The sequence below is a fragment of the Bos javanicus genome, chromosome 14, assembly GCF_032452875.1.
Source record: "Bos javanicus breed banteng chromosome 14, ARS-OSU_banteng_1.0, whole genome shotgun sequence".
In the NCBI taxonomy this organism is placed as follows: domain Eukaryota; kingdom Metazoa; phylum Chordata; class Mammalia; order Artiodactyla; family Bovidae; genus Bos; species Bos javanicus.
Window position 1 is genome coordinate 59,220,948 of NC_083881.1, and position 24,797 is coordinate 59,245,744.

The 24,797-nt window shown below is 37.3% G+C and overlaps 1 protein-coding gene across 6 annotated transcripts in view; it reads right to left on the reverse strand.

Moving 5' to 3' along the window:
- ZFPM2 (zinc finger protein, FOG family member 2) overlaps positions 1 to 24,797 on the reverse strand; it is a 525,437-nt gene that overhangs the window by 272,744 nt on the left and 227,896 nt on the right. Inside the window, exon 1 of one of the 6 annotated variants that reach the window (XM_061439166.1) lies at positions 4,888 to 6,894. The exons of the other annotated variants lie outside the window; for them this stretch is intronic. Coding sequence (XP_061295150.1) covers positions 4,888 to 4,942 — 55 coding nt within the window. The 5' untranslated portion in view covers positions 4,943 to 6,894. Of the gene's footprint in view, positions 1 to 4,887; positions 6,895 to 24,797 lie in introns of those variants that run through there. 6 annotated transcript variants of the gene reach the window in all.

Consider the following 24,797-nt stretch of genomic DNA (forward strand, 5'->3'; position numbering starts at 1 on the left):
TGAAAACTGACCTTTTCCAGTCCTGTGGCCACTGCTGAGTTTTCCAAATTTGCTGGCATATTGAGTGCAGCACTTTCACAGCATCATCTTTCAGGATTTGGAATAGCTCAACTGGAATGCCATCACCTCCACTAGCTTTGTTTGTAGTGATGCTTTCTAAGGCCCATTTAACTTCACATTCCAGGATGTCTGGCTCTAGGTCAGTGATCACACCATCGTGATTATCTGCGTTGTGAAGATCTTTTTTGTACAGTTCTTCTGTGTATTCTTGCCATCTCTTCTTAATATCTTCTGCTTCTGTTAGGTCCATACCATTTCTGTCCTTTATCGAGCCCATCTTTGCATGAAATGTTCCTTGGTATCTCTAATTTTCTTGAAGAGATCTCTAGTCTTTCCCATTCTGTTGTTTTCCTCTATTTCTTTGCATTGATCGCTGATGAAGGCTTTCTTATCTGTCCTTGCTACTCTTTGGAACTCTGCATTCAGATGCTTATATCTTTCCTTTTTTCCTTGCTTTTCACTTCTCTTCTTTTCACAGCTATTTGTAAGGCCTCCCCAGACAGCCATTTTGCTTTTTTGTATTTCTTTTCCATGGGGATGGTCTTGATCCCTGCCTCCTGTACAATGTCACGAGCCTCATTCCATAGTTCATCAGGCACTCTATCTATCAGATCTAGGCCCCTAAATCTATTTCTCACTTCCACTGTATAATCATAAGGGATTTGATTTAGGTCATATCTGAATGGTCTAGTGGTTTTCCCTACTTTCTTCAATTTAAGTCTGAACTTGGCAATAAGGAGTTCATGATCTGAGCCACAGTCAGCTCCTGGTCTTGTTTTTGCTGACTGTATAGAGCTTCTCCATCTTTGGCTGCAAAGAATATAATCAATCTGATTTCGGTGTTGACCATCTGGTGATGTCCATGTATAGAGTCTTCTCTTGTATTGTTGGAAGAGGGTGTTTGTTATGACCAGTGCATTTTCTTGGCGAAACTCTATTAGTCTTTGCTCTGCTTCATTCCGTATTCCAAGGCCAAATTTGCGTTACTCTAGGTGTTTCTTGACTTCCTACTTTTGCATTCCAGTCCCCTATAATGAAAAGGACATCTTTTTTGGGTGTTAGTTCTAAAAGGTCTTGTAAGTCTTCATAGAACCGTTCAACTTCAGCTTCTTCAGCGTTACTGGTTGGGGCATAGACTTGGATTACTGTGATATTGAATGGTTTGCCTTGGAAACGAACAAAGATCATTCTGTCATTATGAGATATTCGGCATTTCACTATAAAATAGTTTTTGGGGTTAATTTTTTCCAACCAGAGGCTAACGTAAGTGTTTTGAGCACCCTGAAGGTAGGCAGGCCAAGCTATGACATTGGGTACTAAGTGCATTTTTGACTTACTCTATTTTCAACTTTCAATGGGTTTGTCAGTCTGTAACTCCATTGTATGTGAGTCAAGGAATATCTATATTCTCTAACAGGTGAACACATCCAGAACTAATGGTAGGATTTTTGATATCAGAATCCCCCACCCAGAAACAACCACATCTATCTAAACTGTGTTTTTGATGCAAGAAGTCAACTGCCGTTCTTTCTTTAAAAATGTAGGTTTAAGTCATTATTATTTGATAATTATATATAAGAATACTCACATAATGAACACTATTAAAATTAAAGGATATTTGTAAAACTCTATCATGTAAATGAATAGAGTGAAAGTCGCTCAGTCATGTCCGACTCTTTGCGACCCGATGGACTATACAGTCCATGGAATTCTTCAGGCCAGAACACTGGAGTGGGTAGCCGTTCCCTTCTCCAGAAGATATTCCCAACCCAGGGATTGAACCCAGGTCTCCTGCATTGCAGGCGGATTCTTTACCACCAAAGCCACCAGAGAAGCCCAAGAATACCGGAGTGGGTGGCCTATCCCTTCTCCAGCAGCTCTTCCCTACCCACGAATCGAACCAGGGTCTGCTGCACTGCAGGTGGATTCTTTACCAACTGAGCTATCAGGTAAGCCCCAAAATGAACAGATGTTGTCCATAAATACCAAGAATTTTTGTAAATAAATATTAGAGGTTAGAAAGTCTGTTTGGAGTAATGAACAATACATCCGTCAAATATATATAAACATTGGTGACATATTCAAAAAGGCTTTTTTTAAAAAGATGGATATAAATGTAAAGATAACTTGCACTAAGCTATTAAATATATGTTATGTCTGATTTTCTCTTTAGCTTCACTAACTTAATTAAAACCATAGATAATAAATCGTATTCTGTAGCTTCATTTTAGTTTCTTTATATTATTCATCTTAAATATTAGTTATCTAGAATAGAGTTAAAATATAATAGATATTGAACTATGGAAATAATTAAGCACAGTGTTAACTAGAGTCAAAGTAACAATTTTCCATTGCTAAGAGCATAGGCTTAAGTACTCTACTTTCAATTTGTAGTAATAATCTGTAATATTTTCTCCCTCACTGTGCATGTGTTCCACAATTGTGAATTTTCTTGTATGATGAATTGGACCAAGGAAAGGAAACCATGACACTTTTATGAGCATATTGGGAAATAATTGCATATAGAGATAATAAGGAGATGGCCAATAGAACATTATTAAATTAGATTTGACAAATTCTTACAATGATTTCATAAATCATCAAGAACAGGGATTATATACACTCTTAGGATTCAAAAATACAGATGATATGAGGAAAAAATGCATTGATTATCTTGAGCACCAGCCTGTATTCTTAGTGTACCCACTGACTTGCTATTATTTCCCATGGGTATCAGTTTAATTTCCTACTTGTTCTTCCTAAGTTTGTTGTGAACACAAGGCAAAAGGTGAAAGACTCAATGCGATGTCTGGTACACAGAAAGTGTTCAACAAATGTTATAAATTTTATCTTAGTATTTTTAAATTGAGAGTAAATGGATAAAATGAGAGAAGGAAAATGAAGTATATGGATAAAAACTACTCGCATTTTATATGCAGACTTGCTTGATCATCAGAATTACTTCAACTAAGATGAGCTTCCACCCTGAACCATTTTCACTCCAGATGTAGAAAAATGAGAGGCATAAAAGACCATACTGGATCCAAAAGATGCCAGGAAGAGCCCCCAGAGGTGATGGAGAGCTTCAGCCCATAGTAACCCACACTGCTATTCTGATTACTTCATAGCTAAGCCAGGCTGAGGTCTGTAGTTGTGAAGTTTAACATCAAAGGTGAGTTACCAATTCCATTTCTAGATAACCAGGATTAACTGCTCCACTGACATTATTCTGACAATACAGAATTCCAGATAGGAGAAAATAAGGAATATGCTTATATCTCTATGAAAAAAAAATTGAACAATCATATATAAAACAATGGAAAATATTTATCCTATTTTACTATCATTGTTAGATTTTTTCATTTCCCCCCTCAAGTGTTCTTGATTATAAAATTATCAGGATATATTCATAATATTTACTGAGTGCTTATTTTTGTGCCAGATACTATATGGAGTCCTTTACTTAATGTTCTCACCCTCACAGCAAAGTTAACAGGAGCAACAGAGAAGTAAACTGATGCTCATGGTAAACCACTTAAATGAAAGTAGAAGTATTTTTATTAGCTATCATTATCTTTTTTTGAATATTGGGTCTTATTTTTTCTAAATATTTAGAGTAGATATATATATTACTTTCTTTTCCTTTTTAACTTAGAATAATTTTACTCAAACTGTTGCAATCAAATGAGTCACAACAGGTGGGGAGAGAAGCTGATTCAAGATTAAAGAATAGCTATGATTATCTACTGGAGAAGGCGATGGCACCCCACTCCAGTACTCTTGCCTGGAAAATCCCATGGACAGAGGAGCCTGGTGGGCTGCAGTCCATGGGGTTGCTAAGAGTCAGACACGACTGAGCGACTTCACTTTTCACTTTCATGCATTGGAGAAGGAAATGGCAACCCACTCCAGTGTTCTTGCCTGGAGAATCCTAGGGACGGGGGAGCCTGGTGGGCTGCCGTCTATGGGGTTGCACAGAGTCGGACATGACTGAAGCGACTTAGCAGCAGCAGCAGCATGATTATCTACTACACGATCCAGCAGAGATGGCTCCTGAGAAGAAAGAGAAGTCCCTAACAAGCACTGCTATACTGAATAACAGTGATTATATGTATAATGGACAATTATATGAAAGTCAGGACAATCCTAATTTCTTGATGGGAAAAATGTTAGTATTCCAAATGTAAACAGATACTCCCTGCAGTAGTCCTTCACAAATATTATATTAATATAATCTCTCAAACTTATACATCTCTCTTTATCAAAATAAAAATCTTCCCTCAACCAGAATCTTGTGAAAATGTAGATTTATTATTACTACTATCATCATTGTTTTTGGCCCTTCTGAACAAAATGTAAGCTTTCAAATCAAGAGAAAAAGCAATGATTTTGAGTAAAGCATATTTTCAGGAAAAATTACTAATAGCATTTTTAAGCACATTGTTAATTTATTCTTTTGAATTTTTCAAAGCTAAGGAAGTATGAAAACAATCAAGAATCAAGGTTATGACACAATGACAGTATTTAGCCATTAGTTATTACTAACCACGTAGGCCAGGCAAGATTATGGTTCCATAAGCAAGTCTATGGACAAGCATGTATCATTTAGTCCTAACAAATTCATTTTTTAATTTATTTGCTGAATAAGTATGCAATGAGCACCACTTTTATGTATGGCCCTATAATTATCATGCATTTTGGGTACCATTTTCCTTAAATAACTTTGCTGAAGATCATTAAATCAATACTTCAAACCCAACTTATATTGACAATAAAGCAAACACTTCTACCTTTATATTTAATCATGACCACATGAGTCACTCATACCTCCTTTTCTCCAGAACATGAAATTAGAGTAGAATGCTTTTAGTTTTAGCTTCATTATATGGAATTATAGTCAAGCTGGCAGGACCAGAGCTAAAATCTGAAACGGGAGCTAGAAGCAAAAGAATAATATAAACAAGATTTAAAATGAGACTACTTAATAGAATAAATTCTAAAGCACTTAAGAGAAATTAATTTACATAGACACAATGCAATTACAAGAAAAGAAGAGGCCAGCATCATTAGGGCAGGGTGAAAGAAGACTCCAATTATAAATCATGGTGATCCTCACTTGACCTCACTTAGAATATTATTAGTCATAAATACTGTCTACGTATGAAATGAAAACGACAGAACTTTATTTCTTTTATCAATATACTAATATGCATGTTAGAGCTGATTATATCCTTAATAGTTCACACTCGAGGCTTCCCTACTATTATAATTCAGAAATGCATTCTGACACGTGCTATTTTGTTTCAGAATTTTACTTTTGGGAAACCTAAGGGCCCCTGGTTTGGTGACTCATGGAAATACCACGTAGAGGACCAAAACAGACATGAAGAGGGCGTCCTCCAGAACGCCTTTTGATAATCAGCCCCTCTCAGTTAGGATCATTCATGCTCTCTTCCTTTGCACCAACATCCATTAGAGTACCTACCATAACGCAGCATGTGTGTCTGTATGTCTGACTGATGTCAGGATGTAAGAATTTCATAAATATTATTTAAATATACAGAAGAAGGAAGGAAAGAATAGAAGGGAGTATGAAGACTATTTGCAAAAGCATATAGAGTCACTTCAATTACAGAGGATAAGATGAACATGAAAGTATAAATGAAGGAAAGGATGCATCTCTTAAAAATTAGAAAACAAAGATTTCTTCTTTTATACATTGTTAATAGGTTTAATTTCTTCCAGATATATAAATACAAAAATATGATTTTAAAGAGAGAGAGAGACAGATGAATTTATATAATCTGATTGAGTCAGGGAAGTCATACAACAAAGTTTCCCTTGGCTGCTGAATTTATGATATTACCCTCTGTAACAACGATCTCTTTTAATCCATGGGGGGGCAGTGCACTCAGGGGGAACACTGTTACTCTGCTCTTCAAAGGAAATGGAGGTAAATACTTCAGAGGGTTTGAATCCAGAAGATTCTTAATTAACTTCTAATCATGGAAATGCAAATCAACCTAAACAAATAGTCTAAAAACATCACCAAGACCTTTTATTGGCTTTAGTTATGGATTTCAATAGACTGCTAGCCAGTAAACATCTTTTTGGACAGTAAAAACAGCCTAATGAACTATCTGACTTCCTGAGAACAATTTTAGTTCTAAAAAAATATGTAAAAATTCAACACACACACTCACAGACAAGTATAGTAAAACTGGAGAAATCAGAATAAGACAAGTGGGTTGTCAATGTCAATACCCTGATTGTAATGATATACTGAAATTTGTAAATTGTAACTGCTAGAAGAAATGAGGGAAAGGGTATAAGAGATCTCTCTGAATTATTTCTTACAAGTACATGTGAATCTATAATTATCTCAATAAAAATTCCAGATAAAATATGGATTTATGACCTTGAGAGCTTTTAAAATACTAATTATAAAAAGCAAAGCAAACAAATGTATTTAACCCATACCGTTATAGAAAAAACAATCAGCAAATGAAGCAAATATGAAATTTATCTACTTAGGTTCTATACAATTGCAAAGAGAGAAATCATCTTAATATTCACATATTCAATTGATAATTAAAGAATTTAAAATTAACAATATGACATTTCTCTTTTATTATTTTTGCTTATTTGTAGAACTTCAATTATAATATATGTAACTCACTACCGATAAATATAAATTGATTATAACAGCTGTCAGAAAAATAATAAGAATTTGCAATATAAGAATTGTTTATTGTATAAATAATAAAGTATTCCTTTTTTGGAATCTAGCTTTATCTTGAAGTCTGAAAACAGTGATTTTTGATTATTTTTGAAATATTAACTTTAAAATATTAATATAAATTATTAACTTTCTAATATACAGAAATACTTAACAATAATACTTATTATTAGTCTTCAAATATTGGTTTATTTTTGGAAAAATAATTTTACACATTTATAATACATTAGCAATTTCTTCAAAATGTAGGTAATTTAACTGATAACTGACATTTGGCGTCCATTTTCTCATCTGCTCCTTTTTGTGAGATTCAGATGCTATACTGAGGCAGATAAAGTCATTACAATACCACAATAAAATAGTGAAATACGGGAGATACACTGCCAAAATGGATTTAATCTGCTACACTGTTTTAAATGGAAATATATTGTAAGATTATACATTTTCTAAAATGGCAACACAGATATTACTGCTCCCTGGTGAAAGATACTAAAATCTCCATTTATTTGGCCGGTGTAGGTATGGCCTTAGGTGCACACCTACAAGTGAATTAAATCTAATTGCTTATTTTCAGTTTCCTTGGAAAGTACTGCCTTTAAGCAAGATGTAAATGCATTTAAATGGGTATGTTCATCTGAAACTCTGTTCAATAAGTCAAGTGTTTCTTGCAATATAAAGATTCTTCTTTGATCCAGGATAGTCATGATATTTCACTTAAAAGTACAGGCACAGCATGGTGGAATTGAAAGAAAATATGTTTTGAAGTCAGATGGACACACGTTTGAATTCCAGCTTTGCTACTTAACAACTGTGAGATATGAGAGTTAAACTGAAATTCAGAATCCTCATTTATAAAAATAAGGGAAATAATGCTCATCCTATGAGATTTTTTACTAATAGTATAACATGCAATAACAAGGCTTAACATAAAGCACGTATGTCAAAAAGAATATTATATCAGGAATATTATTAAAACTTTGTATAAGTTTTGTAACATAGAATTAATACAGGAAATTTCCCCCACTCCTCTACTTTACAAATAAGCACCAGATGCCTACTTTTGACACAAGAGTTTATGTTTTAACTTTGGAGAAGTTTGAATTTACAGGTCAGCAGGCAACAGTAAAACTACCTAAATTGACAGCCACAGAAAATTATTTCAAAGTCAGGTAGTGGCATTGAAATGAAATTAATGCATAGTGTAGAAGACAACATCCACATTCAGCGACATACTTTCCAGTTAAATATCTTAATGAAATATAAGCAAAGGGAAAAAATCTTCCAGGTGTAATTTTCTGAATATGGGACCTTGTTGCTGATTCCTTACTTTCAACCATAGGTTCATATTTTTTCTTTGATGTCAGGAAGCTTCATATAAAAGATCTACAAAAGGGATGAGGATGTGGTCTGCTGAAAATAATTCTTCGTCATGTAGTGACTGATTTTTTCTCTTAAACATTAAAACGCATGTTACACAGCTTCTTTTAAATGCAAAAAGTATTTTAAATCAAGGTCTCTCAAATAAATTTCTAGGAAAGGATTAAATCTATTAACTTACATTTTAAATTTGCTTTAATTAGCTTTTAGCAATTTTTACATACTGTAAGGGGATCAAACCAGTCAATCCTAAAGGAAGTCAACCCTGAATAATCACTGGAAGGACTGTTGCTGAAGCTGAAGCTCCAATACTTTGGCCAACTGATGTGAAGAGTCAACTCACTGGAAAAGACCCCGATGCTGGAAAGACTGAGGACAAGAGGAGAAGGAGGCCACAGAGGATAATATAGTTGGAAGGCGTCATCAACTCAGTGGACATGAGATTGAGCAATCTCTGGGAGATAATGACAGGGAAGCCTGGCATGCTGCAGTCCCTGGAGTTGCAAAGAGTCAGACACGATTTAGCAACTGAATAACAACAACACTGATTATAAAACAAATATATTACTTCCAGCATGAATTTATCATATATCATAACTATCGCTTTGTAGTACCTACTATGTGCCAGGTACTAAGCTACTTTGCCTTCCTTGAATAATCTTATTTAACTGTTATAAAAACAATATGAAACATATTATTTTCATTTGACAGATGAACAGTCTGAGGATGTGAGATTAATTTGACCATGTTCAGAAAATCTTGCTCAAGAAGCAGAGCCTGCATTGAGGTACCTGTAAATATGAATTCTGCATGTTAAAAACCCTCCAAAAAAATCCCTCTGAATATATTTGAGCCCTCCTCAAATCTCTGGTTGAAACTGATTACTAAATTATTTTTATATAAAGAATTATACCATGTAAAATAATCTTTCATCTTAAAATAAAGTAGGGAAGCACAGAGACAGACAGAAAGATGAAGAGAGAAATTGAAACAGAGAAAAAGACAGACAGATGGAGATATTAAGAAAGTGAAAGTGAAAAAGAAACAAATAATCTGGATAAAACATGTCAAAGAAAAATTTAAAAGGAAATACTGAGGAAACTAGAGTTAATAAATAATATTTATGAGAATATTAAAATAATAAACTAGGCAAATAATCTGCTCTTTAAAGTTGAATAAAGACCAAGTTCTTTGGGCAGTCAGGGAAAATATGAATGAATAATAAAATAAATAACTGGATAACCAAGAAAGGGTGTAGAACTAAATATTCTTCTGGGTATACTTAAGGGATTCAACACTTGTAAAATGATACAAATATCCACGGTCTGATTGGCTGGTGTTGGACAACTTTGTTTTAGGACCCTGTGACTCTTTCCTATACTAATACAATTATAACTTTGCAATAAAAGAGGTATATAATAAATCCAAGGCTCTTTCCTCTACCTCACAAAGGTGCATGTAAATTGCTGAAGGTCAGTTTTACAGGTTTGTTTACAATCTATCATAGTCATGACTACACATAAAAATTGTCCCATCGAAAATAAATACATCTCAGGCAAGGCCCTACTCTTTTCTTCAATGTGTCGTCACTGCAATGCAGCTGTGGGCACAAATATACAGTGAATTAAAACATCTAGAGTAGAAAATTTTTAGAAAGTCAGTCGTCCAATGTTTCCTCTGAAGAAATTTCCACATGTGGGTGGGCCTGGTGTTTACATGGAAGAACAAGGAGTCTCTGCCATTGATAATTCTCCAATGTGTCTGTATTCAGCAATTTCATGTGTCACCATCCCTCTTTCAAGATCAAATTAAGACGTTTCATAAAATCAACCGAAGTATGTAAACCATAATGTGAAACCATTTATGGTGCCTCAGCGGAATATAATTTAGCTGTCACTACTGAACAGAATACGGACATTTTGTGAGCAATAAATATAGAGAGAGCTCATAATTTTACTGAGCTATTCAGGCATCCCGAGCTATCTCTTTGGGTTGGGAAAATATTTCTGGGATGAACTTACAAACAAAAGGTGAAGCGGCAGAAGAAAATACAAACCATCTCATTGCTTTAATCCAGATGAAGCTAAATTTTTAAACAGATCGAGAAAGAGTAATGACTTTGGGATTCTAAAAATACTTGTAAAAATAGTGAATAGAGTCACAGATGAAGTTTTGAACTTTTTGTTTGTGATAGTCTCCAGTATCTTCTGGCCTCTCTGAGATAGACAATGTTTGCAAATTGAAATATAATATTAAACTGCTGAAAAGGTCTAGGAGATTGTTCAAATGATATGGTGATAGCATGTCAACAGTGTCCCAAACATAACATCTTCCATCCAGAATAAATAAAGACTATCGCTTTGGAATAGGAAAATTTTTCCTTCCGTTGAAGTAAAGGAGGCAGGAAGAGATGAAACCAGGCTCCCTTTATCAAGGGGTTTTTAAAAGCATCTTAGGAATACAGATCTTTTAATCCTCAAAATAATCTTATAAGGGGAGTATCATCATACCTATTTTACAAATGCAAAAGTACAGGCTGAAAGAGAACCTGTCCTGGTCATGATCCTGACTTCAAATCAATGCCTGAAGATTATTCCATAGCACTCCCTTTCTTATTAAGGGATGTATACTCAATATCGTCCTCAAAATCATTAAGAATATACCATACATCTGGCTTTTAAACTAGTAAGAGATGCCTTGTTCATCTGCAAAGATCTGTTGTCAACAAAGAGCCTATACTAGATACAATATTTAAACAAAGCTATCTTGATTTTTAACTTTCTATCAGGGAGATTAACAATTCATTCGTCATTTGAGAGCTGAAGCTACTAACAAAGGTGACATACCTTGGCAGTCGGGCTTTGTAGTCTGCATCTAAGCAAAGGAAGAACCGATAACAAGTATTTTGAGAGAAATTTTTTTAAAAATCTGATTTACCCCTGGTATCATTGAATCACCCATAATAAGACTTTAACTGTAATATTTTACCATCTTAAGAAATGAAACTAGTAGATTTTCAACTTAAATTTTTTTACGACTATAATAGAATAATTATTGGACCATGATTATGAGGATCCAATTTAGCAAAGGGACTACCTTTGAAAATCACTACTATCCCCATGATTTTAAAATATATGGCAATAACTCATTATCTCGATCTATGGAATACAATAATCACAAGGTAGTAAGAGAAACATTCACAAATAATACACTATAGCTCAAGCGAAGATTCTTGAACTGGAGCAGACTTTTTGATTTGACAACTTTGAAATGCCCATTTTATTGGGTGCATTCCAAAGCTCTTCCACAGGTTCCAAAAGCGAGCCTTAGTCCTCTGATTCTTCTTTTCTGACACCCATTCTTCCCTGACTGCCCCCATGTTTTAATACGAGTCTCCCTAGCACTAATCATGCTAAAGGTATGTGATCCTCTGGCTATCTTATTCAGACTTCACAACTGAAAACACCACTCAAAGCCAACAATGTGTCTTGTGTTCATAAATATGTCTTTAGAATCATCTCAAGGAATTTTCATTGTTTGTAACATGGACAGAGCCCCCATTATCTTGGTGCAAATAAAAGTAGTTCTTAACAGAAATCTGTTTTCTTTACTGAACATTATGAAAGGCCCCCTGACCTTCAACTTGAGGAGTATAGCATTAAAAAAAAAAAAAAACAGATAAGATTCCACAGTAAACCATGAAAAATAGAAAAGAGACAGGGGAGAGAAAAGAAACTTGGCAAAGCACATCAAGAGTTATAAACAACTCTTCTCTCCTTTTATGATAATCGGACATAGACTACCAACAATAATACCTTGAGACTAAAGAAACTGCTGCTATGGAGAAAGTTAACAAATGTTAAAACAGACCACATTCATTATTAAACAGTAAAATTAAAATAACAATATTCCCAATAGGACCTGGTGTCTTTAGAAGTCGAATTACATTTTATTCTTTTAGAACTTGGGACTAACTAAATACATAACTTACTCAAATTCTAATACTATGTTTCAACACAATAGGGTTTCAAACTGTATCTTTGTTTCAGCAAAATCTATGGCTCATTAAAACTTTGAAATAATTCTCTGGAATTCAGAGATCTCTGTCCAGACCTATTGCCCGGGCAGACAAGTTCTCATTTCTAATTAAAATTTTCATAAAACTGTGCAAAACCACATTGAATAAAAATAATGAATAGATCAAAAGTAAAATCAAATTCCTACTTTTGACAACAAAGTCATAAAGGGTTAAAACTAATGTCACAGTGTGGTCATTTTTGCAACCTGAAGTCCACGAACATAAATCTCCAGTGTCCCATGTAGCATGCTTCAAAATGACTCTAATCAGAAAGCAGACAGAACTAACTCCCTCGGGGGCTGAACGTCTGAAGTGAACTGAGCGCCTAAAATAATCAGGTGAATATAGATGCTATAATTTCCAGAAAACCTCAGTCCTTCCAGGCCTGAGACTGACTTTACAATTTCTTTGAAATGCTGAAAAGAAGCCCAGAAAAACTGAAAAAAAAAAAAAAAAAGGATTACTTTCCAGAGAATCCAAACTGCAGACGGTAATACAAAGGTCAGTTTGTTTCCAAAGTAAACAAAATACCCCATTTGTGTGATGGAGTACATGTTGGAATCCTGTTTATTACATGCGACGCAAGAGTACGTTTCTGAAATATTTTCTCAATGTCTTTCTCTGCTGATATGCAGTCAAATCTGGTTTAATCTTGGTTGCCTCTACTCATGCGGAATTAGAATAAATTTTGAATCATTGGCTGATAAAAGATATGCAAGAAATAGGACTACCTCAAGTAGCATGCGTTAATTAAAAAAAAAAAAAAAACAACAACCCACAACTGTAGTTTCTAGGTAGAAACACTAAAATTACTTGGGAAGCAAACTGATTTTAGTTTTATGAGCTATGAAGCTTCTATGGAAATCTGGATCATAATGTAAAGTAGTTATTTATTTAATGGGAAGGAAGCCAATGGCAAAGCCACTTGGAATTTCCAGTCTGTGTATTCCCCAATAATACTCCTTCATATGTTTGATTCAAGACCTTATTTGAACACTGTGGGGAAAATTATAAGCGCCAAATGCCGTTCTTAGGAGGCTGGCCATGTATTAGGAGAATGCCATCTTATGATCTCAATGTTACTAATCTCTGAAAACTTACTGTTACCATAGACAATCTTCCTTTGGTCATTTGGAAGAAGGCATCCTCCTGACTCCCTTTATTCTGTGCCCCAGACTACAGCCAAAGCAATCATTTTCAAGCTGTAAGTATCAGCCTTCCCTCCAGCACCTCAAACATCTCTTGCCCTGTTTTCTTGTTCTCAGTGTTTCACCCACTTCGTCACTGAGCCTCCCATGTGTGCCAGGGACAAGGCACAGACCGTCACTTCAACCTGAACAGTGTTTTTCCTCTCGTTGACCGATTAACTCCTATTAACTCCTACTGTCCTCCTCTTGTCGGAGAAGGCAATGGCACCCCACTCCAGTACTCTTGCCTGGAAAATCCCATGGGCGGAGGAGCCTGGTAGGCTGCAGTCCATGGGGTCGCTAAGAGTCGGACACGACTGAGCGACTTCACTTTCACTTTTTCTCTTTCGTGCATTGGAGAAGGAAATGGCAACCCACTCCAGTGTTCTTGCCTGGAGAATCCCAGGGGCAGGAGAGCCTGGTGGGCTGATGTCTATGGGTCACACAGAGTCGGACACGACTGAAGTGACTTAGCAGCAGCAGTCCTCCTCTTGTAGCACTTACCTTCTCGGGGAGGAGGCAGTAAGAAAGGAAGTAAAAGAGAGAGAGAAAGGAAAAGGGAGGGAGAGGAGAGCTGAAAAGGGAAACAAGTGAGGGCTTAGGGAGTTTACAGAGTAATATCCAAGAGCTGTCTGCAAGATTGATGCATTAGTTTTTGTGTTCTTCTGGTCTTATGACAAATTATGATGGGAATTGGTATAATACAGCTTCTAAATTCTCTAGAAATATGTTATACATTTTCTTTATATCTTTACATCTCCTCCAAATACACAAGAAATCTTTTAATTTTTTTCTGAAGGTTGTCTAAGAAGTCACAGTCCTTATCAATCAACAGTTGGAAAAGAAAGTTGGCATTTTCTCTCTTCAGTTGGCCCTTATATACTCTGAAGTGCATCATGAACACCTAGAGGGACTTCTGTGTACACTCTCGCAGTTTGCACCAAAACTTATAAACGTCTCTTTCAAAATTATTCATCTGGGGACAGTGTGATTAAACTATGTCCATGGCACTCCACTCCAGTACTCTTGCCTGGAAAATCCCATGGACAAAGGAGCCTGGTAGGCTGCAGTCCATGGGGTCGCTAAGAGTTGGGCACGACTGAGCTACTTCACTTTGACTTTTCACGTTCATGCATTGGAAAAGGAAATGGCAACCCACTCCAGTGTTCTTGCCTGGAGAATCCCAGGGACGGGGGAGCCTGGTGGGCTGCCGTCTATGGAGTCGCAGAGTCAGACACGACTGAAGCGACTTAGCAGCAGCAGCAGCAGCAGCTAAGTTATAAAACAGGCAAAACAAATAGTATGTATATAGTCTTCTTTATCACAGTGGTACTTAAGGAAAGTAGTTTCAGGCTACCTGTATTGCATATGAGGGTTTTTCCCAATGGTTTGGTGTCATATAAATGTTGAGAGATATATTCAAGGCTTCCTACACATGAATCAGATTTGGAATCAGACTTGTTAATTCTAAACATTCTTCAATTTTCTGGTGGCCTCTAAGAATTTATGATAAAAAAAATAATATAGTTATGAATACTGATACAGTTTGACAGACATTCCTCCCTTCCAAATGCACAAACCAGTCTTCCAATACTGGAATTTTAGCTATATCCTATGCGTCTTTCTGGGCTTCCCTGGTGGCTCAGACAGTAAATAATCTGTCTGCAATGTAGGAAAGTGAAAGCGAAAGTGAAGTCGCTCAGTCGTGTCCGACTCTTTGCGACCCTGTGGACTGCATCCCACCAGGCTCCTCCGTCCATGGGATTCTCCAGGCAAGGATACTGGAGTAGGGTGCCATTTCCTTCTCCAGGGGATCTTCCCGACCCAGGGATCGAACCCAGGTCTCCCACACTGCAGGTAGACGCTTTAACCTCTGAACCACCAGGGAAGCCCAACTGGAGAAGGGAATGGCTACCTACTCCAGTATCCTTGCCTGGAGAATCCCATGGACGGAGGAGAGCCTGGGGGCTACAGTCCATGGGGTCGCACAGCCTGACACAGCTGAGCACGCGTGTGCGCTGCGTTTACTGGGCTTCCCGGCTGGCGCTGGTGGTGAAGAACCCGCTGCCACTGCTGACCACTCTTATTTTCTAGTTTCTTCCATAGCTCCCATAAACCTGCCAAAACGAGTAGGAATTACACACAGCAGAGTAAGTAATAACAAGCCCCTGATTACATCATTCCACAGGCACAATTATGTAACTAATGTAAACCATTTAATCATTGCAGTTTAAGTCAACAGGAACTTGCCAATGTTACTATATCCTTTTTATTCCACAAAAAGTTGAACAAAAGTAATATGTATGCAAGTAAGCATTCTTTAGCAATAAGAGGGAAAACAGTACCACACCAAAAAAATTTATTATTTCCATTAGCTTTTTAACATATGTAAACAGTAATTTCCTTTAGAAGAATGAAGAACCATTTCCTGTCCTGGAACTATAAAACTCCTAGAAGAGAATATAGGCAATAAGTTTTTTGACATTGATCTTAGCAATAGCTTTAGGAATCTGTCTGCTGAGACAAGAGAAACAAAAGCAAAAGTGAAAAAAAATGGGACTACATTAAACTAAAAAGCTTCTGCAGAGCAAAAGAAATCAGCAACAAAACAGACAACCAAAGCAAATGGAAGAAGATATATGCAAATCATATATCCAATAATGGCTAATGTCCAAAATATATAAAGAACTCATAAAACCAACAACAACAACAAAAAAACAAACTACTCAATTAAAAAAATGGGCAAATTATCTGACCTGATAATATTTCAAGGAGACATATAAATTGCCAACAGGCACATGAAAACATGTTCAACATTACTAATTATAAGGAAAATACAAATCGAAACTATAGTGAGGCATCATTATCACAAAGAAAAGAAATAAGAGGTGCTGGAAAAAAAATATGAAAAAAAGGGAATTCCCCTACTTGGTTGGTAGGAAGTTCCACTGTATGGAATACAGTGTGGGGATCCCACAAAAAATTAAGAATAAAAATACCATATGATCCAGTACCCACTTCTGGGTACTTATCTGAAGTACACTAATTCAAAAAGATATATGCACCTCTGTGTTCACTGCATATTATTTACAATAGCTAAGATATGGGAAATAAAACTAAGCGTCCATCAGTGAATGACTGGATAAAGATGTGGCAAATAAACACATACACACAAACACACACACACGCACACACGCACACACAGATACAATGGAACACGACCTAGCCATAAAAAATGAAATATTGCATCTTCAACAACAGGTATGGAACTTGAAGGCATTATGCTAAGTGAAATAAGTCAGGTGAAGAAGGACAAATACCAAATGAATTTCACTCATATGTGCAAAATAAAATAAATGAAATAAGTGAACAAATAAAACAAACCACATAGGTATCAAGAATAGGTTGGTGGTTACCAGAGGGGAAGGAGGGGCAGGATGAGGGTAAAATGGGTTCATCTGTGTGGTAACAGAAAGATTTCACAAGGTAATGCTCAAAATCCTCCAAGCTAGGCTTCAATAATACGTGAGTTGAGAATTTCCAGATGTACAAGCTGGATTTAGAAAAGGCAGAGGAATCAGAGATCAAATTGCCAACATCCATTGGATCATACAAACAGCAAGATAATTCTAGAAAAGCATCTACTTCTGTTTCAATGACTATGCTAAGGCCTTTGACTGTGTGGATCACAACAAACTGGAAAATTCTTTAAGAGATGGGAATACCAGAAGACCTTTACCTGTGTCCTGAGAAATCTATATGCAGATCAAGAAGCAACAGTTAGAATCGGACATGGAACAACAGACTGGTTCCAAATTGGGAAAAGAGGACATCAAGGCTGTGTATTGTCACGCTGCTTATTTAACTTATAAGCAGAACAATACATCATATGAAATGCCAGGCTGGATGAAGCACAAGCTGGAAACAAAACTGCTGGGAGAAATATCAATAACCTCAGATACGCAGATGACACCACCCTTATGGCAGAAAGTGAAGAGGAACTAAAGAGCCTCTTGACGAAGGTGGAAGAAGAGAGTGAAAAAGTTGGCTTGAAACTCAACATTCAGAGAACTAAGATCACGGCATCTGGTCCCATGACTTCATGGCAAATAGATGGGGAAACGATGGAAACAGTGACAGACTTTACTTTCTTGGGCTCCAAAATCACTGCAGATGGTGACTGCAGCCATGAAATTAAAAGATGCTTGTTCCTTAGAAGAAAAGCTATGGCAAACTTAGTCAGTGTATTAAAAATCAGAGACATTAATTTGCCAACAATGGTCCATCTAGTCAAAGCTATGGTTTTTCTAGTAGTCATGTATGGATGTGACAGCTGGACTCTTGAGATTCCCTTGGACAGAAAGGAGATCAAACCAGTCAATCCTAAAGGAAATCAACCCTGAATAATCACTGGAAGGACTGATGTTGAAGCTGAAGCTCCAATACTTTGGCCACCTGATGGGAAGAGCTGAGTCATTGGAAAAGACCCTGATGCTGGGAAAGACTGAAGGCAGGAGGAGAAGGGGGTGACAAAGGACAAGACAGTTGGATGACATCACCGACTCATTGGACTTGGGCTTGACAAAGCTCTGAGAGATGGTGCAGGACAGGGAAGACTGGCGTACTGCAGTCAACAACAAGACAGAAGCTAGACTTTCGGTAGTGAGCATGCTGCTATAATGCATGCAGATGTCAAATTATAATTATGAACACATGAAATTTACATAAGGTTATAAACCAACATGGGTTTCCCAGGTGGCACAGTGGAAAAGAATCTGCCTGCTAAAGCAGGAGACACAGGAGACTGGGCTGGATCCCTGGGTCAGGAAGATCCCCTGGAGTAGGAAATGTCAACCCACTCTAGTATTCTTGCCTGGAAAATTCCATGGACAGAGAAGGATGGCAGGTTACAGTCCACAGGGTCATAAAGAGTAAGACATGACTGAAGAGACTTAGCACAGCACACACAACATAAACCAACATCACCATAATTTTAAAAAATCATGTCATGTGACTCAAGGGTAATAAAATTCAAAAATCAATAGGATTCGAATTTGTCAGGTCCACATCATTCTATTTGATGAACAGAATGAACTGGTTCTTCCTGAGATGATGGGCTCACTTGGCCCTGACTGAGTGGTAACTTAAAGGAATCTCAAAAGAAAACATGGCTGGGTGTTCTCTTGCTAAGAGAGCACATGGCAGCTGACTGGTGAGTTTGGATGCCTGAGGTGCATCCACTTAGAAGCAAAGTGCACACCGTTACTGGTAAGTAACTCTGAAACTCGGTGATTTGATTTCAGCTTGGAAATATAGAGTAATTATCATAATCATATCAGTAAGTTAATTTATAGTAATAGATGATGGCAAACTTCTGTTCAAATTTTACCTGGTGCTAGGGGCTGAGTTGTTCAAATTCAGTGTTCAAAATGTTGAAATTCAAATGTTGAAATCCTAACCCACAGTACCTCAAAATGTGACTGTATCTCGAGATTGGGCCTTTCAGCTAATTAACACAACATGAGGTCATGTGCCTGGACCCTAATTCAATATAACTGGTGTCCTTACAAGAAGAGGAGTTTAAGACAAAGACACAAACAGATAAAGGACCATGCAAAGACATGGGAAGAAGATAATAAACCAAGGAGAGAAGGCTCAAAGAGGTCCACCCTGCTGACATCGTCATCTCAGATTTTAGTCTCCAGAACTGTGAGAAAATAAACATCCATTTAAACCATCCAGCTGTGGTACTTGTTATATGAAGCTGTAACCATAAGCTTCCATCATAGCCCTATCAGTTTCATAGAAATTCAGAGTCCCTGGGGCCACCAGAGCTACAGGAAAACTCAAAGCCCAAACTCAAAGCAAGTAGACGCATCACTGATCCCCCGTCCAGGCTCAGGGTCTCCTTTCACGGCTCTCTGCATTTCCTGTAAAAGGGGGTCCGTACACTGTGCCACACCTACTAGCTTACATTCCATCTCCCCTCTGAAGAGACCTCCGAGCAAGAACTGGGTCTATGCCGTGCTGTGCTGTCGCTTCAGTCATGTCCGACTCTTTGCAACCCTATGGACTGGAACCCACCAGGCCCCTCTGTCCATGGGATTCTCCAGGCAAGAATGCTGGAGTGAGTTGCTGTGCCCTCCTCCAGGGGATCTTTCCAATACAGCGATCGAACCCGCATCGCTTACGTCTCTTGCATTGGCAGGCGAGTTCTTTATCAGCAGCACCACCTGGGAAGCCCAGCCATGTATATACATTTTTGTAAACACAAAATACAAAAAACACAGACTTTATAGCAAGTACTGAACAACTATCTCTGAAGTATAAGAAACCAGAAAATAAAGGAGTTAGACTAGCTAATTTTTAAGATCCTTCAAAGCTCTGAAATTCTATAATGATGTAATTTTAATTCTGGTATGAGGGGCCACTCATTGTTCACGACTGAACTCAGGCTGTATCTCTTTAAGATGTAGATTCTGTTTTGGTCAGCAGAGGGTCCTGAGACTCTCTATTTCTTAACACGAGCTCCCAGGTGATGCTGACGCTGGAACACCTTGAATAACAAGGTCTTAAAGCTCAACATAAATCCAAGAACCAGCTTTCGATCTTTAAAATCCCACTCTTACAAGCCTATAACACTTTAAAAGTAATAGGGGGCATTAAAAGGCCCTAGGTTGGCCCCCTTTAATGAGACTCAGGCACCAGTTGTAGAACTTAAAAAAAAAAAAAAAAAAGCTCTACCCCATTATAATATCTATAATACATCTATGCAAACCCTTTCAGTATCTACTCTTTGAGTGCAAGAACAAGAGAAAGTTGCCTTTTTGTTCCTCAGGCATTTTTTGAAATTTATACTTTTGTCCTAAAGGCGACATCCCCTCACCCCCAACCAGTTGCCAGGTAATCTTTGTGAAAGTGGAGGCTCTTTTGAAGTTTTAAGATTGAACAAGGAAAATGCACTTCCAGAAATACTAAGTGACTGCACAAGCTGAATCACTCCTTGACCCTGGAAACCCTCTTCGTGAGGTTTCTGAAGTGTGAAGTAGGCCCAGAGAGAGGAATGCTATTTTTATTTATTTAATAAATACTCATCCCACTTTTTTATGTCCCAGGCACCATTTTATGAAATTAAGAGCTATTCAATCCTCATAACAACTTTATGAAATACATACTGCTACGACTATTTTAAAAATGATGAAAGGCAGAAAGAGACCTAACTCAAGCATGGTCCCACAGCTGGTAAGTGGAGATTAATGTACCATGTAGGGGACAGCAAGGGCTCCATGTCACAAGGAGAGAGAAAGAGGGAGAGAAATCAGATGCCCACCTATGATTTACAAACACTTTCTCTCTCAGCATCCCAACTAGGACTAAACATAAACTAGACAATTTGGTCTTAATCATGATTTTGAAGTGAGATATATGCATTACTACATTTGTTCCTATTATTATTTGAAATACCTAAACACAGACTTCATTTTCCATGAGCAAACTGGGTGTTTTATCCAAACTCACTATTTCTTTGGTACTGATTTTCTCAATTTTAATGTATCTCATTGTTGATTACTATTCTCGGTGTTTTTTTAAAAAGACTCAACATGAAAATCTCATTATAAAAATAAAATACAAAAATAAAAGAGACCAGCCAGATAGTTTCTAGGTTTAGTAGTTGGGGGAGGGAACCTTTTTTTAAAAAAAATATTCAAACAAACTACACTTGTCAATGAGTATCTCTTATTCACATTTTAACATTTATCTGGGTATAAATGTATCCTGTATTTCTTTCACAGTAGAAAATTATATGAAGTCGTGTGAATGAATCCAAATTTTTATGTCCTTATTTTTTCTTATTTTTTACATACACATCGAGTTCTATCAGCATTAAATATAAGGTTCTGGATGAATTAAATACAAGTATTAATTTTGAATGGTTGAGAGCAAAGGACAGCAGGACCAAGAATGAGAAAGTTTTCAAGAGAAAGGGGAATAAAAAAGCAAAATGTCAGTTTTGTTAACTGTAGTAAGAATGTCCGATGTTGAAAAAATACCATTATCACCTCAATTTTCTGTAAAAATACAAAGAATTAATTTATCAGGAAATATTTGAGAGCTGTAAAGAACAGAGTCCATCTATACATGGATGCACTTTACACCTGTGTGGGGATTGTTCAATTCACATTTACTGAGCACTTATGAGGGCAAACAGGCGATAAAAATGCGTCCATGTATTAAAATTCGTAAATGGACAACCATTCAAAATTCAGGCTTTGATTACTTTCAATGTTATTTTATCTGTAAGTCAACTACTGTGGCTCTAGGCTGACACTACTGTTCGCTTTCTTAAAAACCCTTTGTCTGGGCACTGCACCGAATCAGTCTGTCCTTTAGATAACGGGGGCATATGTTTTCTACACCGGATCTATAGTAGCTCAGAGATATCAAATTGTATATGCTATGCTTAGTTTTGTAAAAATTACAAAATCAATTTAATCTCAGGAAGGATGTGAGAATCATATCACCTAACCACCTGGTACTCTACATTTGAAAACTGAGTTACACAATCCTCATTCCTATTGATCTGACATTGACCAATTCACCACTCTAGTTTGTACACATGGAACATGCAGCTTGGAAAGCAAAAATCCGTCCTGTCAAATAACTAAACCTAAATGAACATAGGATTCTATTTAAAAATTAACATTCATGACACACTCATGAGGTGACTGGCATAGAAAGATCCTCTCACCTTTATCAAATGTCTAAATATCTCTCAACAATACATTCGTTTTCAAGGAGACTTTGTGAAGTTTGCCTTCTTCAAAGCTAAAAGACCTAATAAAACTGATAGTTTAGAGGTAACTGTGCTAATGGAAGCACACAAAATATTAAAAATTTGGAACTGGAAACAAAGACTATTTACATCCTCAGTAGCAAATGTACTCCTAAAGAAATGAGGAAGGAAATAATAACAAATTTTAGTGAGGGTCTGTGTGTGTTTAGTGAGGGTCTGTGTGTGTTTTATTTTGTGTGAAGTACATAAAAGAAAAGAGGCCAAACATAGGTTTTAATGAGACATTGTAGAGCTTTACAATTGTTAAATCTGGTGTCGGTTGCTGCAGAAGGTTGTGATTGAAATTTTCCTGTGGAAAAAGAAATGTCACAGTATTTTGATAAGCAAGAGATGAACTTTTTTTTTTTCCCCTTGTGCCATCAGCAAGACGAAAAGAACAAAATGCATCATTTATAACCCACAGCTCGACCATTATCTCCTGGTGAGACACTTGTTTTAAAACACACAAGGACCTTTTTTCCCCCCTCTACAAAGTCTGGAGCTCTCCGCGAGGCTCCTTCTCCCTTAAAGCCATGAAAGTAAGTTGACACTTGTGCGGCCAAAGTTTCTAGGCAACCACAGAAGGGCACTCATACACCCTCCGGGTCACAGCCAGTTCTGAAGTACAGAGGAAGCATACGAACAGCATATGTCTCTTTGATCACAGATATCATCTAAAACTGATGTGGAGAGAAAATCCTGTTCAGCACCAAAGGCTTTACAGACTCTTTTTCTGACTTCACCCACTGAGTAAAGAAAGGGTACCTTGCTCAAATTATTGGGCTGAACATTGCTCAATGCTAACATTGAAAAGTCAATGTGTGTGTGTAAACGTGTGTATGTGTGTGTGTGTGTGTGTGTGAGAGAGAGAGAGAGACACCCATGAATATTTCTATGATTGACAAAGCCATGACAAATTAGATAAGGCAAAATTGGATGAAGTGTTTAGTGTAGTTTAGACATCCTTATTCTTTATTTATTCACTCTGCAAATGTTTTTAAGCAGTAACTTTGGGCACTGAGGGTATCACTGAGAATCAGAATCCTTCTTGTCTTAGAGGATTTAAGGTACAAATATGTACAATTATGTTGACCTTACTCTATCAAGAAAAGTTTACATTTTATTTAGTAACTAATCTATTTTGGTAAACTTTCCAGCATTTACATAATTACACTCCCCTAACAGCCACTTGCTCCTTGGAAGGAAAGTTATGACCAACCTAGACAACATATTAAAAAGCACAGACATCACTTTGTCAACAAAGGTCCATCTAGTCAAGGCTATCACTTTTCCAGTAGTCATGTATGGATGTGAGAGTTGGACTATAAAGAAAGCTGAGTGCCAAAGAATTGATGCTTTTGAACCGAGGTGTTGGAGAAGACTCTTGAGAGTCCCTTGGACTGCAAGGAGATCCAACAAGTCCATCCTAAAGGAAATCAGTCCTGGGTGTTCTTTGGAAGGACTGATGTTGAAGCTGAAATTCCAGTACTTTGGCCACCTGATGTGGACAGCTGACTCATTTGAAAAAACCCCGATGCTGGGAAAGATTGAGGGCAGAAGGAGAAGGGGACCACAGAGTATGAGATGGTTGGACAGCATCACCGACACAATGGACATGGGTTTGGGTGGACTCTGGGAGTTGGTGATGGACAGCGAGGCCTGGCGTGCTGCGGTTCACGGGGTCGCAAAGAGTCGGACACGACTGAGCGACTGAACTGAACTGAACTCAATTATACAATATAAGCTCTTTCCTGTGCATGTTGGGATCTTAGGAGGGTTAATATTTAACAAGCAAGGGTTCAGAGGCTATGAGAAATTCTATTAATCATCACTTTTTATTTGACACAAGGGCTTCCTTGATATCTCAGTTAGTATAGAATCTGCCTGCAGTGCAGGAGACCAGGGTTCGATTCCTGGGTCAGGAAGATCCTCTAGAGAAGGAAATGGCAAACTCTCCAGTATCCTTGCCTGGAAAATCCCATGGACAGAGGAGCCTGGTGGGCTGCAGTCCACGGGGTTGCAAAGAGTTAGGCATGACTGAGCGATTAACACTCTAGGTAGATACGGCTTTAAATTGAAGCAATGTAAAATGGTACAGCCTCTATGGAAAACAGTATGGCAATTCCACATAAAATTAAATACAGAATTATCATATGACCCAGAAATCTCATGACTGCTGGGTATATAAGTAAAAGAACTGAAAGCAAGGACTCAAACAGATATTTGAACAATGCATTCAATGTTCATGGTCACTTCCCTGGTGGCTCAGATGGTAAAGCGTTTGCCTGCAATGCGGGAGTCCTGGGTTTGATCCCTGGGTTGGGAAGATCCCCTGGAGAGGGAAATGGCAAGCCACTCCAGTATTCTTGCCCGGAAAATTCCATGGACAGAGGGGCCTGGTAGTCTACAATCCATGGGATCAACACGACTAAGTGACTTCACTTTCACTTTCAATGTTCATAGCATTATTCACAGTAGCAAAAAGGTGAAAGCAACTCAAGGAACCATCAGTGGATGAATGAA